Raw genomic sequence first — 17,929 nt, 5'->3', positions numbered from 1 at the left:
TGTGTGTGTGTGTGTGTGTGTGTGTGTGTGTGTGTGTGTGTGTGTGTGTGTGTGTGTGTGTGTGTGTGTGCGCGTGCAATGCATGTATCTGTAATGTATCAGTGTGTGTGTGCATATGAGTGTGTTCACGTGATCTGTATGTGTGTGTTTTTGTGTCATGTTTTCCATTCTTCTTTAGGGGGGGCCTATGTGTGTGTCAGTGAGATTCGGCCTCGTCTGTGTGTGTGTGTGTGTGTTTTGTGTGTAGCACGTAAAGTGTGTATCTTCCACATGTATCCAATACACATCTGTTCAAAACAGCAGATCTGATTTTAGATGGAAGCTGACAGCTCTATTGGCTGCATCTTGTGGGGAGGTCCAACTCCTTTACCTCAGACCAGTACTTGATGCTCTTCCTTCCTTGCTCTCTTCCAGTCTGCATATCCATCCCTGTTGTATCATTCCCTGTGGCTGACCTCTCTGCTCCAGCATGTCTCGAGTGTCCTCCACCCCCAGGTACAGCCCCAGCTCCAACCCCCTGGGCACCTACAGCACTTACGAGCCCACCATGAGCTACCCCCGTAGGGGATCAGAGCTTCTCCACCTCGGGTTCCCATCTTCCTCCATGTACGCCATCTCCACCTCCAGGAACCTGGGCCTCACCAGCCCCAGCCACAACCACAGGGTGCCAGAGAGGGGGAGAGCCCAGCTACCCCTCCCCAGGATCGAGGTCCCCCAGGCAAGTCGGCGCAGTGAAAGCTTCAGCCGAGCCCTGGGGGCCACCAACAAATGGCGGCCGGTTGGGGAGCGTATTAACACCAATGGGGGTAGTAGGGGTCTCTCGCCAACTCGTCCGGCGTACCTTATGGTGTCCACCTCGCCCTTGTCGCGCCGGCATCGCTTGGTCAGCCAGTCGGCCCTCACCCAGGACCTGGCCTCCATGGGGCTGTCGGACCAGCAGCCCTGCCCTGCCATCAGAGGACGGAGTCCAGCCAGAGCTGACTACTATAGCTTTCCCTACTGGGTCTCTGAGGTGAGTTAGTGGGACGGAAGTACTGTACATACTATATGCATAGTTCTATACATAGTTCTATGCATAGTTGAATGGTGGGTGAAGGAGAGTGAGTGAGACATTATCATTACCATTATTACCATTATTCGTTAAAAAAATTAAATGTTATGTACTGTGAGAGGCTGAGCTGATCTGTAGTTGATTCATAGTTACTTTAAAGGTAGACTCAGCAATATGACGTACAGTTGAAGTCGGAAGTTTACATACACCTTAGCCAAATACATTTAAACTCAGTTTTTCACAATTCCTGACATTTAATCCTAGTAAAAATTCCTTGTCTTAGGTCAATTAGGATCACCACTTTATTTTAAGAATGTGAAATGTCAGAATAATAGTAGAGAGAATGATTTATTTCAGCTTTTATTGCTTTCATCACATTCCCAGTGGGTCAGAAGTTTACATACACTCAATTCATATTTGGTAGCATTGCCTTTAAATTGTTTAACTTGGGTCAAATGTGTTTGGTAGAGGACATTTCTCCAAAAAGTACGATCGTTGTCCCCATGTGCAGTTGCAAACCGTAGTCTGGCTCTTTTTTTGTCTGTAAACAATTGTTGGAAAAATTACTTGTGTCATGCACAAAGTAGATGTCCTAACTGACTTGCCAAAACTAGTTTGTTAACAAGAAATTTGTGGAGTGGTTGAAAAACTAGTTTTAATGACTCCAACCTAAGTGTACGTAAACTTCCGACTTCAACTGTAGATTCCAAAAGTAAACAGCAATAGTGGATCAATTTCCACAACAACTACGAGTGTGGAAGCACAAGGCTCAACTTCAGCTGTTTTGGTTCTGTGACTACCACGCTGTGACAGCGTGAAGTAAACCTTTGCACATGCACAGATACTGTGTGTGACTGTTAGTGCAAAGTCTTACATCTCACCTATCTCAATATCTGCAGTGCTGCTCGTGCCAATGTGATTTATCTGAGTTTACATTTAAAGGTGCACATCAGCTGCAGATAAAGATAGCTATATGACTTGGATGTTCCATGGTGGCATTGGTTACATAGGTTACTAGCTTTGCTTGCCATGTCTCTGGGACCGTGTCTTAACTTGACAGTGCATGCAGATTTAGTATTTTGATCATAGAGTTATGTTTAAGGAATTCCGAACACGTCATGTGTCTACAACTATATTTAAATGTGTCCGGATTCCCTATGCCTGCGCTATATTCAAATGCCAGGCTAAATATGATAATAACACAACAACAACTGATGGCAGTAGCTAACTAGCCAGCTAACCTCTGTAGCTAGCAAGCAATGCTAAAGTGATTGCAAACTGGTTAGCATAACTCTAGCCAAACAAACATATTTCTTTCAAAATATTAGCCAGCTGGCTAGCATTTATGAGGCCAGCAAACACATTCCTCACACACTAGGAATGTATTCCCTCTAACGTTAGAATGAAAAGATAGCCTAGTGATTAGAGTGTTGGACTAGTAACCGGAAGGTTGCAAGATCGAATCCCCGAGCTGACAAGGCCCCTGAACAAGGCAGTTAACCCACTGTTCCTAGGCCGTCATTGAAAGTAAGAATTTGTTCTTAACTGACTTGCCTAGTTAAATAAAGGTGCCTCTCGGCCCAAAACACAAGTTTTCTGGAGACTTGTGGGAGGAGTCCTGATGACGTCGCCCACTGTATGCGCTTTCGGTAACCTGATTGCGTCCAGACTGAGGAGAAACCCGCACACAGTGCATCCCTGACCACATTCTGAAGTGGTCAGCCAGATCTGAACACAATCAGACCACAGTGACTTTTGTGTATCTAGACCTGTCTTTTCAATGTGGTATTCTGATAGCAGAAGTCACATGTAAGTGTCAAGTGTAGACACGACCTAGGCTCTCAAGACACAGGGCTGGTGGTAAAAGCACACAAGGACATTGAGGTGAAATAATTTAGGTATTTGTTCAATACTCACTGTAGACCACTTGATGGCATCCTTGCCTATGTCCAACAGAGAGGGCAAAGAAATACTATCTTTGATAATATAGTACCAATGTGGTAGAGACTAGAGAGCACTGAACAACTTGAAACCTTCAAACAAAACTTTCATTGACACAAACGTAATACTTTGAGTTATGTGCATTTGCGCATGTCTCTCAAGTTAGGATTCAACCCTGCATTCTAAGAAACAGCAGGGTTGATGACTGTTCAGCCGCACATTTAAAAATCTCCTGAAAAGAATTACAGTCAATTGCATTTTTATTCACCTCACTGTCAGCAATTGTACTCACAGTGTGACCTGTGGAGGTGCCACTACTATGAGAATGACAACAAGACTGAGATCCATATGTAGGCATTCAGCCTCTGCCATAACCAAACTCACTTATTAGTCATCATAGATTGTATTTATTCAGGGTTTTATACAGCCTTTTCAATGTTTCAGTGAAATGAGTTGTGACCTTTATGTCCTAAATAAGTTTAGTTGGTTTCAAATAATAAAAAAAATGGAAGGGAGGACTGGCCTTATTCATAGTAGTGATGGGGGAAAAAATCTATAGTTACATCGGGATATTATCTTTGATGATATATTTTATTGTTTTGACAATATTGCAATATTTTTCCTTCATAGCTTGTCATCCATCTTTTTTTGAAAGCTAGAGAGCCTATTTGTTTTCAGCCATTTTATTTCCATGACTGATCAAAACTCATTTACTCATGGCTCTCTTGCCCCTCTGCAGCAGACAGACATACGGTGAGCAATATGTTTGGACCATGGACTCGTAATAAAATCACAGTATTGAATAGCGATACATATAGAATCGTGAGAATCGCAATACATATCGTATCGGCACCTAAGTATCGTGATAATATCGTATCGTGAGGTCCCTGGCAATTCCCAGCTCTAATTCCCATTTACAACACCATGTCTTAGCCTTTTCCATTTGGTTTTATTGAATGTATGATTTAGCCTTGATGGGAGGATGTAGTGGTAAAAGATAGGTTGATGAACCCTGAGCACTGTGGGTAAACCCTAAATGCAACCCCCCCCCCCACTAATGTAAGAGGTGGAAGAAGCCAAACCACAAAATAAGGTGTGTCTACATCATTGGTTATTAAGTGTATGTTGTTTGTTTCTCAGTTTCTCAGTATCATCATCCTAGATGAGAGTAGACTTATGACTATCCATATCTTCTGAGTGGCGAATGCGAGTCATGTAGCCTGATCTACTGATGTGCTGTCTTGTTTGTTTGCCAGGGTGATGATGCCTCATCTAGCAATAGTAGGGTAGGTTTCCCTAGAAGGACTTTTCCCACAGAGGCTTCCCTGGAGTCGTGGATATGTCCTGAATGACACCCTATTCCCTATATAGCGCACTATTCACCAGGGCTCTGGTCAAAATAAGTGCACTACGAAAGGAATAGGGTGCCATTTGAGATGCAGACCATGTGATGTATTGAGTAATACCAGGAATATTAGTCATGACTTTGGTGTTCTTTCTCTCTGATGTGAGCAGAGAGAGAGTGGGTGTGATATTTCAGAGTGTATGACTGTGGGTGAGAATGTATTTTCAATTCTGTGAATGTATTCTAATGTATATGTAGGTTTGTTTGTGTCAATATTATTGTGTGTATGTGGAAGTTTGCATTTCAGTTTTATGGCTTACATAGCATGTGTACTACCGGTCAAAAGTTTTAGAACACCTACTCATTTAAGGGTTTTTCTTTATTTTGCTATTTTCTACATTGTAGAATAATAGTGAAGACATCAAAACTATGAAATAACACATGGAATCATGTAGTAACCAAAAAAGTGTTAAATAAATCTAAATATATTTTATATTTGAGATTCTTCAAAGTAGCCACCCTTTGCCTTGATGACAGCTTTGCACATTCTTGGCATTCTCTCAACCAGCTTCATTCCAGCTTCCTGGAATGCATTTCACTTAACAACTGTGCCTTCTTAAAGGCATTTAAGCCAATCAGTTGTGTTTTTAGCCAATCAGTTATGTTGTGACAATGTAGGGGGTATACAGAAGATAGCCCTATTTGGTAAAAGACCATATTATGGCAAGAACAGCTCAAGTAAGCAAAGAGAAACAATAGTCCATCATTACTTTAAGACACGAAGGTCAGTCAATGTGGAACATTTTAAGAACTTTTAAGTTTCTTCAAAGTTTCTTCAAGTGCAGTTGCAAAAACCATCAATCGCTAAGATGAAACTGGCTCTCATGATGACCGCCACAAGAATGGAAGACCCAGAGTTACCTCTGCTGCAGAGGATAAGTTCATTCGAGTTACCAACCTCAGAAATTGCAGCCCAAATAAATGCTTCACGGAGTTCAAGTAACAGACACATCTGTCGTGTCTTTGACTATGCCAGATTAATTGCTATGACATGCTATTCTATAAAATAATTTCTCCGTAATGAATATTACCTGATTGAACTAATCATGTAAATATGAATTAACTAGAGAGGGACACCACAAAAGAATATTTATAGAGCTGTTATCTTTCGAATAAACTCTTAAAGATTTAGTAATATTTTACTAAATAGCAGTCACATTAATCGTCATTTTATTCAGTCTCATCTGAAAGTTGTAAGTCCTTGATTATCTGCAAGAATCCTGGCTAACAAGTTGAATCAGCAATACAAAATTGGGTTTAATTATTTATTTACTAAATACCTAACTAATCACACAGAAACACACATACACCATTAAATCATAACTTGATCACAAATTACGTCATACAGAAAAACGTCCCTAGCGGGCGGAATAGATATGACAGCTTGTTACACAAAGGAAAGGGGGGCTGAGTCCTAGTGAAAGAGCGGGAGACTTGAACATAGGCGGGCTGTACTATCGTAAATACAGTATCTTATGCATTCTAAATTACCGCCCATTTGAAGAGGAAAATGCAATCAATATTTACTCTGAGCTGCGCTTCAGTAGGTTGGTGGTAGATGGCCCGTGTCGCCAACCCGAGTCCTCTGTCCTTTGAAGAATGTCTCTGGTAGTCACGGGAACACGTTGTGTGTATTAGACGGGATACTTGGACTGTCCTTCCGAACCTGCGTTTAGCTGTTGCTAACTCCAAGGCTAGGAGATATCACTTCTGTAGTGAATACGAGTTCAAAGTTCATACCATTCACAATCAAAGTCCATGCTGATGTTGGCTTCATCTATAGTGATTATCTGAACCATTCTGACACTGGATCGTCATCCTAGCATACCCGGAACAGAAAGTTATTTTCTGGGAAAATGGCTTTTATAGTGGAGGGAGAGGGGTGTGTCTGAAAGGTTTATAACCCATGCCTCTTCACAGGGGCGGACCACTGTGAGCAGAGGAAAACTTATGAAAGCACAGATCTCTCATTTGGAAGCTAAAATTACATTTCATCTCTTCACAAATAATGTCATATTCACACATTTGAATTAAACAACAATTCCATGTGAATCCGATATCTCTGACATTTAGACTTTCCACAGTAGAGTTTATGTCATTCAATCCTTGATGAGAATGTGTCAGAGGGCAACCGAACTGACATAATATACCTTAAGTACCACCGCATATGTTCAGTTGGTCGGATCACCAGAATATAGTTCATTTCCCCCAACTTCTGATGTTACCAGAACCTCTATGTTAACCCATGGGTTTCCTTATGTCACATCAGTTATAGTAAGGAGAGAGAAAAAGGGGGAAAGAGGTATTTATGACTGTCATAAACCTACCCCCAACCCAACGTCATGACACATCTCAACATAATTTGTTCAGAGGAGACTGTGAATCAGGCCTTTGTGGTCAAATTGCTGTAAAGAAGCAACTACTAAAGGACACCAGTAAGAAGAAGAGACTTGCTTGGGCCAAGAAACATGAGCAATGGACGTTAGACCAGTGGAAATTTGTCATTTTGGTCTGGAGTCCAAATTGGAGATTTTTGGTTCTAACCGCCATGTCTTTGTGAGGCGCGGTGTGGGTGAATGGATGATCTCGGCATGTGGATTTCCCACCGTAAAGCATGGAGGAGGAGGTGTTATGATGTGGGGGTGCTTTGCTGGTGACACTGTTGGTGATTTTATTTAGAATTCAAGGTACACTTAACCAGCATGGCTACCACAGCATTCTGCAGCAATACGCCATCCCATCTGGTTTGGGCTTAGTGGGACTATCATTTTGTTTTTTAACAGACAATGACCCAACACACCTCCAGGCGGTGTATGGGCTATTTTACCAAGAAGAAGAGTGATGGAGTGCTGCATCAGATGACCTGGCCTCAACAATCTCCGACCTCAACCAAATTGAGAGGGTTTGGGATGAATCGGACTGCAGAGTGAAGGAAAAGCAGCCAACAAGTGCTCAGCATATATGGGAACTCCTTCCAGACTATTGGAAAAGCATTCCAGGTGAAGCTGGTTGAGAGAATGCCAAGAGTGTGCAAAGATGTCATCAAGGAAAGGGTGACTATTTGAAGAATCTCAAATATAATGCTATATGTGCTATTTCATAGTTTTGATGTATTCACTATTATTCTACAATGTAGAAAATAGTAAAAATAAAGAAAAACCCTTGAGTGAGTAAGTGTTCTAAAACTTTTGACCGGTAGTGTATGTGTGGTCAATTGAATTGTTTTTAATGCATTTCTGTAATGTTTCTGATTTTACAGCCATTCTTATTATTAGTAATAAGACACATCCTAGCTTTACTGTTTCCAGAGAGACACAGCTCCTCTTCCTTTTCCTTCACTGAGAAGTACTGAGACCATGGGCATGTTCATTAGGCACCAAATAGAAGAAACCGACTGAAATGAACTGTGGGCACTACTTGGACTTGTCCAATGAGAGAGGCTCATTTTCGTTTACATTTTAAAACGTTTCAATTGTTTGCCCTAATGAATACGACCCAGGATTTTGTAGGTAATGTAATTGTCCCCAAAATAAATAGTTTCCATGCTAACTTTTATCAGAAATCTATTCAGTACCCACTGCTGGCTCTAAAATATCCTTGTTAAATTGATCTTGAATGGAACTCTGCCATTTGAGTATTTTAGCCTTCCTCACCCAGAGAGCTCTTTCCTGGAGTGACACAGTAATTGTGGAATGCGGTCAGGCTGAAACTGTCCTGGTATAGTATATTGGCGAGGTGAGGTGACATCGGGAGGGAGAGAGCCGGCGGGTTGAAATGTGTGCCTTGAATCACAACCAGGTTTGTGTGTGTGTGTGTGTGTGTGTGTGTGTGTGTGTGTGTGTGTGTGTGTGTGTGTGTGTGTGTGTGTGTGTGTGTGTGTGTGTGTGTGTGTGTGTGTGTGTGTGTGTGACAGATATATATATCTATCAAGGACATCTCACTTACGACAGATGTCATCTACCATCCACCCATCCAATCATACCTGATTCATCATCAAAGTACATGATGGAGTTACGTGGCTGTGGCATTGGACTCTGCCCAACACACACTTAATGGCTCTGGGCCACCCAGCAATAGGCTGTTAACTTCACCTGTCTCCCTAATGTTCTGTACAGAGCTGTAAGGTTTACAAGGATGCTATCAAATCAAGGCTACAATTGCTGCTGTCCTCTGCGCTTTTCTGTGTCACGCTAGCTATATAGATTGATGTCAGGGCCGATGAGTCCTCCTAGGATGACGGCTTCTAGTCTAACCAGCTCATTCCTTGTTCCTGTGTCCGTGTGTGTGCGTGACCATTTACCTGCTCTTTGATGTAAATGTCCACCTCTGACAGAACCCAGAGCGACCAGAGACTGGTGAGGTCCATGTGGGTTCTAGCACGTATACAAGGAACTGCCCAGACACTTCAGTCCTCTCGCTGTCCGTCTTTCCTTCTTACAAGGAACCATTTGTGTTTACCTGACTCTTAGAAATAAGGGTACAGTTAGGGTACAAATTGTTCCCTGACGTACAAAAAGATAGATCAAAATACACAATGTACCTTCCGAGGTACACATAATGATCTCACATGGTACTGTTCGGTACCTTTTTTTTTAGGTTACATGTGTGGATAATCTAGTATAATGGAACATTTTTGTACCCAATATTTTGAATGTAAAAGGTACAGTCATGACATTCTACGGTGAAGGTACATTTCTGTTTTCCAGGGTACGAACATATATTTTGTGAACCCTTAATACTCTCAATACCCACCATAAGGTACAATGATGAACTTTTGCCACTTGAAATTATCTAACGGCTTTGTCACTGTGGTGCTATCCTAAAAGGAAGATTTGTACTATAATCATGATCATATTTCCCAGCATGCTGTACTGCAGGTAGATTTTTAGAACTGTTTTAAGTATCTAAACGAATTGAACAACCATGTCATGGGTGGTAACTCTACAATTTACTCAAAGGCAAGGCACACTGGGAAATTATATTGGCGGCGTGGCTTAGTGGGGGCGTTGCTTTCAGGTAGTTATTTTTGGCCACCTTTGAGTGGAAGTGTGGTACCAGTTTTAAGTGGTCTATGGTAGAGGTACATTTTTGCCACTTACAAGGAACAAGTGGCTCTGTCACTGTGATGGCACTCTATAAAGGCTAAGTGTACTTTATCTAAAGGCACGCTTTTGTACATGTGGACTATATGTAAGAAAGGTACTATCTGAGGTATGAACTGGGGTGCAATTATGTTCCTATAAAAAAGGTACAAAGGACGTATCTTACAGGGTACAACTACAGTGACAAGCGTTTGTAGCCCATTAAGAACAAATCTAAGCCTTTGTTTCTAGGAGTGTAGTGTTTACTTGGAAATTATCTGGTAACCACTTTATTGCCTCATTATTACCTGCTTAAATTCCTTTTAAATTGCAGTGGGATTCAGTGAAACAAGTAGGAAATAAACCACTTGGTTTCAGGTAGTTCAACATTTTCTTAATAAGCACCAGAAAGTACTCTAACTTTCTATATTGCCTTTTCTTTGTCTTTCTCTCTATTTTGCCTCTCTCTGTTTCACACTCTCTCTTATCTCTCTCTCGCTCTCTGTTTCTCCATAAAAAAATGCTATGAAGCAGGAAGATCATATTAGCAGAGACTATGTATTGCCATGTTCTCTAAGTTGAACATTACGTCATGAAGTCAAAACAAGGCCTCCCGGGTGGCGTAGTGGTCTAGGGCACTGCATCGCAGTGCTAACTGCGCCACCAGAGTCTCTGGGTTCGCGCCCAGGCTCTGTCGCAGCCGGCCGCGACCGGGAGGTCCGTGGGGCGACGCACAATTGGCATAGCGTCGTCCGGGTTAGGGAGGGTTTGGCCGGTAGGGATATCCTTGTCTCATCGCGCTCCAGCGACTCCTGTGGCGGGCCGGGCGCAGTGCGCGCTAACCAAGGGGGCCAGGTACACGGTGTTTCCTCCGACACATTGGTGCGGCTGGCTTCCGGGTTGGAGGCGCGCTGTGTTAAGAAGCAGTGCGGCTTGGTTGGGTTGTGCTTCGGAGGACGCATGGCTTTCAACCTTCGTCTCTCCCGAGCCCGTACGGGAGTTGTAGCGATGAGACAAGATAGTAATTACTAGCGATTGGATACCACGAACATTGGGGAGAAAATGGGATAAAAAAAATAAAAAATAAAAAATAAAAAAAATGAAGTCAAAACAATAGTTTAGATGCATGAGGCGCCCTAAAGCTGCCCCATTGGCTGGCAGCAACGGCACTGGCACTCACCAACCAATCAGAACCCCAGGACCACAACCAGCTAATGTTCCACCTTAAAGTGTGGTATTGTGGGAGATGACTCAGAAGTGATAGAGGTAATTGACAGCTGGCTGGGAGAGGAGAACAGAGTGTGGGTGGTGGTGATGATGTCAGAAGACCCTGTCAGGAACTCTGGGGCTGCGTCTCAAATGGAAACATATTCCCTATATCAAGGTTCCCCAACTGGTGGCCAAGCGTAGTTTTATTTGGCCCCCCAAGATTTATTTTTATTTTCCAGGAAATCAGTTCCAAGTGATTTTAATTTTGGAAATAGATAGACATAGAGTGCCTTTAGAAAGTATTCACACCCCTTGACATGTTCCACATTTTGTTGTGTTACAGCTTGAATATAAAATAGATTAAATGTAGATTTTTTGGGTCACTGGCCCCAGAATGTCAAACTGGAAAAAGCAATGAAAAAATTTAAATCTGAAATGTCTTGAGTCAATAATTATTCAACCTCTTTGTTATGGCAAGCCGAAATAAGTTAAGGAGTAAAAATGTGCTTAACAAATCAGATAATAAGGTGCATGGACTCAGTCTGTGTGCAATAAAAGTGTTATAGCCTCAATAATAGTCTCTGTACTCTTTAAATCGAGCAGTGAATTTCAAACACAGTTTCAACCACAAAGACCAGGGAGGTTTTCCAATGGCTCGCAAAGAAGGGCTGTTATTGGTAGATGGATAAAAAAGAAGGCAGACATGGAATACTCCTTTGAGCATGGTGAAGTTATTAATTAGAATTTGGATGGTGTATCAATACACCCAGTCACTACAAAGATACAAGCATCCTTCCTAACTCAGTTGCCGGAGAGGAAGGAATCCGCTCAGGGATTTCACCATGAGGCCAATGGTGATTTTAAACAGCTAAAGAGTTGAATGGCTGTGATAGGAGAAAACTGAAGATGGATCAACATTGTAGTTACTCCACAATACTAACCTAAATTACAAAGTGAAAAGAAGGAAGTCTGTACAGAATGCAAATATTCCATAACATGCATCCTGTTTGCAATAAGGCACTAAAGTAATAATTCATTTTTTTTTGACAAAGCAGTTAACCCTTTTATTCCGGACAAATTATGTTTGGGGCAAATCCAACATAACACATTACTGAGTACTACTCTCTATATTTTCAAGCATAGCGGTGGCTGCATCATGTTATGGGTATGCTTTCAGTCGTTAAGGACTGGGGAGTTTTTCAGGATAAAAAATAAATGGAATGGACCAAGGAGCTCTCCAAACAGGTCAGGCACAAAGTTGTGGAGAAGTACAGATCAGGGTTGGGTTATAAAAAAAATATCCTAATTTTTGAACATCCCAAGGAACACCATTAAATCCCTTATTAAAAAATAGAAAGAATATGGCACCACAACAAACCTGCCAAGAGAGGGCCACCCACCAAAACTCACGGACCAGGCAAGGAGGGCATTAATCAGAGAGACAACAAAGAGACCAAAAATGACCCTGAAGGAGCTGAAAAGCTCCACAGCAGAGATTGGAGTATCTGTCCATAGGACCATTTTAAGCCGTACACTCCACAGAGCTGGGCTTTATGGAAGAGAGGCCAGAAAAAAGACATTGCTTAAAGAAGAAAATAAGCAGACACGTTTGGTGTTCGCCAAAAGGCATGTGGGAGACTCCCCAAATATATGGAAGAAGGTACTCTGGTCAGATACGGCTAAAATTTAGTTTTTTGGCCATCAAGGAAAACGCTATGTCTGGTGCAAACCCAACACCTCTCATAACCCTGAGAACACCATCCCCACAGTGAAGCATGGTGGTGGCAGCATCATGCTGTGGGGATGTTTTTCATCGGCAGGGACTTGGGAAACTGGTCAGAATTGAAGGAATGATGAATGGCGCTGAGTACATGAAAATTCTTGGGAGGCCTGTTTCAGTCTTCCAGAGATTTGAGACTGGGACGAAGGTTCACCTTCCAGCAGGACAATGACCCTAAGCATACACCTAAAGCAACACTCAAGTGGTTTAAGGGGAAATATTTAAATGTCTTGGAATGGCCCAGTCAAAGCCCAGACCTCAATCCAATTGAGAATCTGTGGTATGACTTGAAGATTACTGTACACCAGCAGAACCCATCCAACTTGAAGGAGCTGGAGCAGTTTTGCCTTGAAGAATGGGCAAAAATCCCAGTGGCTAGATGTGCCAAGCTTATAGAGACATACCCCAAGAGACTTGCAGCTGTGATTGCTGCAAAAGGTGTCTCTACAAAGTGTTGACTTTAGGGGGCTGAATAGTTATGCATGCTCAAGTTCTGTTTTTTATGTCTTATTTCTTGTATATTTCACACACAAAAAAAATATTTAGCATCTTCAAATTGGTAGGCATGTTGTGTAAATCAAATGATACAAACCCCCCCCAAAATGTATTTTAATTCCAGGTTGTAAGGCAACAAAATAGAAAAAATGCCAAGGGGGATGAATACTTTGCAAGGCACTGTACTGATCTAATTAGTAGTTTTGTTTATTTTTTAACATCTTTCTAAAATAAATGCTGCCCCACCATTTGAGATCACTACCGAAACACACACATTAAAATACTGTAGAATAATTGTGACTTAAGCCACACCCCAACAAATATCACCAGGGATTGCACCGCTCTCCAGCATGACCACATGGTGACTATTCTCTCTGTAAACTTCTGTAAATATATATATATATATATATATATATATATATATATATATATATATATATATACACACACACACACACACACGCACAGTTGAAGTCAGAAGTTTACATACACTTAGTTAGGTTTTCAACCACTCCACACATTTCTTGTTAACAAACTATAGTTTTGGCAAGTCGGTTAGGACATTTACTTTGTGCATGACACAAGTAATTTTTCCAACAATTGTTTACAGACAGACTATTTCACTTATAATTCACTGTATCACAATTCCAGTGGGTCAGAAGTTTACATACACTAAGTTGACTGTGCCTTTAAACAGCTTGGAAAATTCCAGAAAATGATGTCATCACTTTAGAAGCTTCTGATGGGCTAATTGACATCATTTGAGTCAATTGGAGGTGTACCTGTGGATGTATTTCAAGGCCTACCTTCAAACTCACTGCCTCTTTGCTTGACATCATGGGAAAATCAAAAGAAATCAGCCAACACCTCAGAAAAAAAATGGTAGACCTCCACAAGTCTGGTTCATCCTTGGGAGCAATTTCCAAACGCCCGAAGGTACCACGTTCATCTGTAATAACAATAGTACGCAAGTATAAACACCATGGGACCACGCAGCCGTCATACCGCTCTGATCAAAGAAAGTAGAACTGTTTGGCCATAATGACCATCTTTATGTTTGGAGGAGAAAGGGGGAAGCTTGCAAGCCAAAAAACACCATCCCAACCGTGAAGCATAGGGGTGGCAGCATCATGTTTGCTGCAGGAGGGACTGGTGCACTTCACAAAATAGATGGCATCATGAGGCAGGAAAATTATGTGGATATATTGAAGCAACATCTCAAGACTAAAGCTTGGTTGCAAATGGGTCTTCCAAGTGGACAATGACCCCAAGCATACTTCCAAAGTTGTGGCAAAATGGCTTAAGGACAACAAAGTCAAGGTATTGGAGTAGCCATCACAAAGCCCTGACCTCAATCCTATAGAAAATGTGTGGGCAGAACGGAAAAAGCATATGCAAGCAAGGAAGCCTACAAACCTGACTCAGTTACACTAGCTCTGTCAGGAGGAATGGGCCAAAATTCACCCAACTTATTGTGGGAAGCTTGGGGAAGGCTACCCGAAATGGTTGACCCAAGTTAAACAATTTAAAGGCAATGCTACCAAATACTAATTGAGTGTATGTAAACTTCTGACCCACTGGGAATGTGATGAAAGAAATAAAAGCTGAAATAAATCATTCTCTCTACTATTATTCTGACATTTCACATTCTTAAAATAAAGTGGTGGTCCTAACTGACCTAAGACAAGGAATTTTTACTCGGATTAAATGTCAGGAATTGTGAAAAACTGAGTTTAAATGTATTTGGCTAAGGTGTATGTAAACTTCTGACTTCAACTGTATATACTGTATTCTACACCATCTACTGCATCTTGCCTATGCTGTTCGGCCATCGCTGATCCATATATTTATATGTACATATTCTTATTCATCCCTTTACATTTGTGTGTATAAGGTAGTCGCTGTGAATTTAAGATCACTTGTTAGATATTACAGCAGTGTTGGAACTAGAAGCACAAGCATTTTGCTACACTCACATTAACTTCTGCTAACCATGTGTATGTGACCAATACAATTTGATTTGATATAGAAAGAGCCTATAGTGGCCTACACATAATATGCCAGAGTACAACATGGAACTAGAGCATGGACTGTGTACATTCACATATGACTGACACAATGCCACATAAGACATAAACATTCTGCTTGGCATCAACACGATGTGAAACAAGAGATCTGTTGTTTTACTCCTGCTGAGTCTCATTTCATTGAGTGACCAAAAGCTCTTGGGTAATGTCCTACACTTTGGCCACAAACTGACCGGGTACCCATGCCCAATGCTGTTGCTGTGCCCAACGTAACGGTGCCACTGTGTCAGTCTTATGTGAATGTACACAGTCCATACTCTAGTTCCATGTTGTACTCATTATGTGTAGGCCACTATAGGCTATTTCTATACCTACATTGTATTTGAGTTCCCTTTCCTCCACTTCCCCACACAGGTCCGTCCACAATGGCACCCTATACCCTACACAGTGCACTCCTTTTGACCAGGACCCCTACACAGTGCACTGCCTTTGACCAGAGATCTATGGGCCCTGGTCAAAAGAAGGGTGCAATGTAGGGAATAGGTTGCAATATCAGACACAGCCAGGGCCTTAACACCTTGAGGCCATAAGAAAGTTCAGCTCAGTGGGGGGAAGAACATGTTGGTCAGACCATGTTTACTGTAAGTGAGCCTGTGTTGCTGAAAAGACCAGAGGTACTTTGTCACTTGAATTGCTACATGAAGGGACATTACAGGACATTTTCTACAGCCAACTCCTCAGAGTGTCTATGTGTGTGCTTGGCCCAGGACGCAAGCTCCTGTATGAGCTCTTCCTTCCTCCAATGTAGGTAGAGCTCTACCTTCCTCCACTGTAGGTAGAGCTCTTCCTTCCTCCACTGTAGGTAGAGCTCTACCTTCCTCCACTGTAGGTAGAGCTCTACCTTCCTCCACTGTAGGTAGAGCTCTTCCTTCCTCCACTGGAGGTAGAGCTCTTCCTTCCTCCACGGTAGGTAGAGCTCTTCTTTCCTCCACTGTAGGTAGAGCTCTTCCTTCCTCCACTGTAGGTAGAGCTCTACCTTCCTCCACTGTAGGTAGAGCTCTTCCTTCCTCCACTGGAGGTAGAGCTCTTCCTTCCTCCACGGTAGGTAGAGCTCTTCTTTCCTCCACTGTAGGTAGAGCTCTTCCTTCCTCCACTGTAGGTAGAGCTCTTCCTTCCTCCACTGTAGGTAGAGCTCTTCCTTCCTCCACTGTAGTTAGAGCTCTTCCTTCCTCCACTGTAGGTAGAGCTCTTCCTTCCTCCACTGTAGGTAGAGCTCTTCCTTCCTCCACTGTAGGTAGAGCTCTTCTTTCCTCCACTGTAGGTAGAGCTCTTCCTTCCTCCACTGTAGGTAGAGCTCTACCTTCCTCCACTGTAGGTAGAGCTCTTCCTTCCTCCACTGTAGGTAGAGCTCTACCTTCCTCCACTGTAGGTAGAGCTCTTCCTTCCTCCACTGGAGGTAGAGCTCTTCCTTCCTCCACGGTAGGTAGAGCTCTTCTTTCCTCCACTGTAGGTAGAGCTCTTCCTTCCTCCACTGTAGGTAGAGCTCTTCCTTCCTCCACTGTAGGTAGAGCTCTTCCTTCCTCCACTGTAGGTAGAGCTCTTCCTTCCTCCACTGTAGGTAGAGCTCTTCCTTCCTCCACTGTAGGTAGAGCTCTTCTTTCCTCCACTGTAGGTAGAGCTCTTCCTTCCTCCACTGTAGGTAGAGCTCTTCCTTCCTCCACTGTAGGTAGAGCTCTTCCTTCCTCCACTGTAGGTAGAGCTCTACCTTCCTCCTTTGCAAGGCCTGGTTTGTTTGTTGCATACTTGTGATGTGTGGGTTGTTTTAAAGATCAAATGCCAGCCAAGTTCAAATGGAATTGTTGAGACGAAAACACACGCATGCACACACACACACAAAGATGCAGTAAGTACACGTTCACCTAGTAACAAGGTGAAGTTATGTTTAAAAAAAAAAAAAAATTACGTAATATGTAATTGTTGTACTGTATGTGTGTCTAGTTTTGTTCAATGTTGTTAGTGTATCGAAGTTGTTTTGTCTGAAACATTGTTCCCCCTGCTGCTGTGGACCAGGTCTCTCTTGAAAAATATATTTTATCTCAATGAGAAAAACATGTATAAATGAAGGTTAAATAATTTTTGGGAATAAATAACAAAAAACAATGAGGACAGAAACACACATGCACACAGTGATGCAGGCATGCAACCAGTGACATCGAGTTTGTTCACAGAGTTTGTTGTGGACCTGTTCCGTGTCAGTCTGTGAAACACTGCTCTTGAGGGGATAGTTCACCCAAATTACAATGGACAAGGTATGACAGCAATCCATGCTTTGGTTTTATTTTCCTGGCACTGTTTCGAAATGCTAATGTTTTAGCATTTGTGGCACAAATCCCATTCCAGTCATGATACCGGTATTAGCACTTTTCGGTGGGTGCTACACATTGGTGGTGGAAGAGGTGAGTTTCAACCTTACTATGTAAAGGGCTTTGAGTGCCTCACTTGGTAGAAAGGCGCTATATAAATCCAATCCATTACGAGATGATTTGAACATGATGCGCAAAACATGCTAATATCGGTATCATGACTGGAATGGGATTTGTGCCACAAATGCTAAATTGTTAGCATTTAGAAACTAAACCAAATGTATTACTTTTATTAACCTTTATTTAACTAGGCAAGTCAGTTAATAACAAATTCCTATTTACAATGACGGCCTACCAAAAGGAAAAAGGCCTCCTGCGGGGATGGGGGCTGGGGTTTAAAAAAAAAAAATATATATATATATATATATAAGAAAGCTTTGTAGAGCATTTAACACAAATTCCGGGGAGGGGCCAGCTGAGTATAAGACTATTATTTATTTATATATATATATATATATATATATATATATATATATATATATATATATATATATATATATATATACAGTGGGGAGAA

At 42.0% G+C, this 17,929-nt stretch overlaps 1 protein-coding gene across 1 annotated transcript in view; it reads left to right on the top strand.

The window, feature by feature from the left end:
• Nucleotides 1–17,929, top strand: part of LOC120031641 (ubiquitin carboxyl-terminal hydrolase 2-like) — a 44,982-nt gene that overhangs the window by 604 nt on the left and 26,449 nt on the right. The window contains exon 2 of the mRNA XM_038977443.1: nt 415–1,012. Coding sequence (XP_038833371.1) covers nt 470–1,012 — 543 coding nt within the window. The 5' untranslated portion in view covers nt 415–469. The remainder of the gene's footprint in view (nt 1–414; nt 1,013–17,929) is intronic.

This window comes from Salvelinus namaycush, chromosome 3 (assembly GCF_016432855.1).
Source record: "Salvelinus namaycush isolate Seneca chromosome 3, SaNama_1.0, whole genome shotgun sequence".
Taxonomy (NCBI): Eukaryota; Metazoa; Chordata; class Actinopteri; order Salmoniformes; family Salmonidae; genus Salvelinus; species Salvelinus namaycush.
This window is presented reverse-complemented; position numbering and strand designations above follow the sequence as displayed.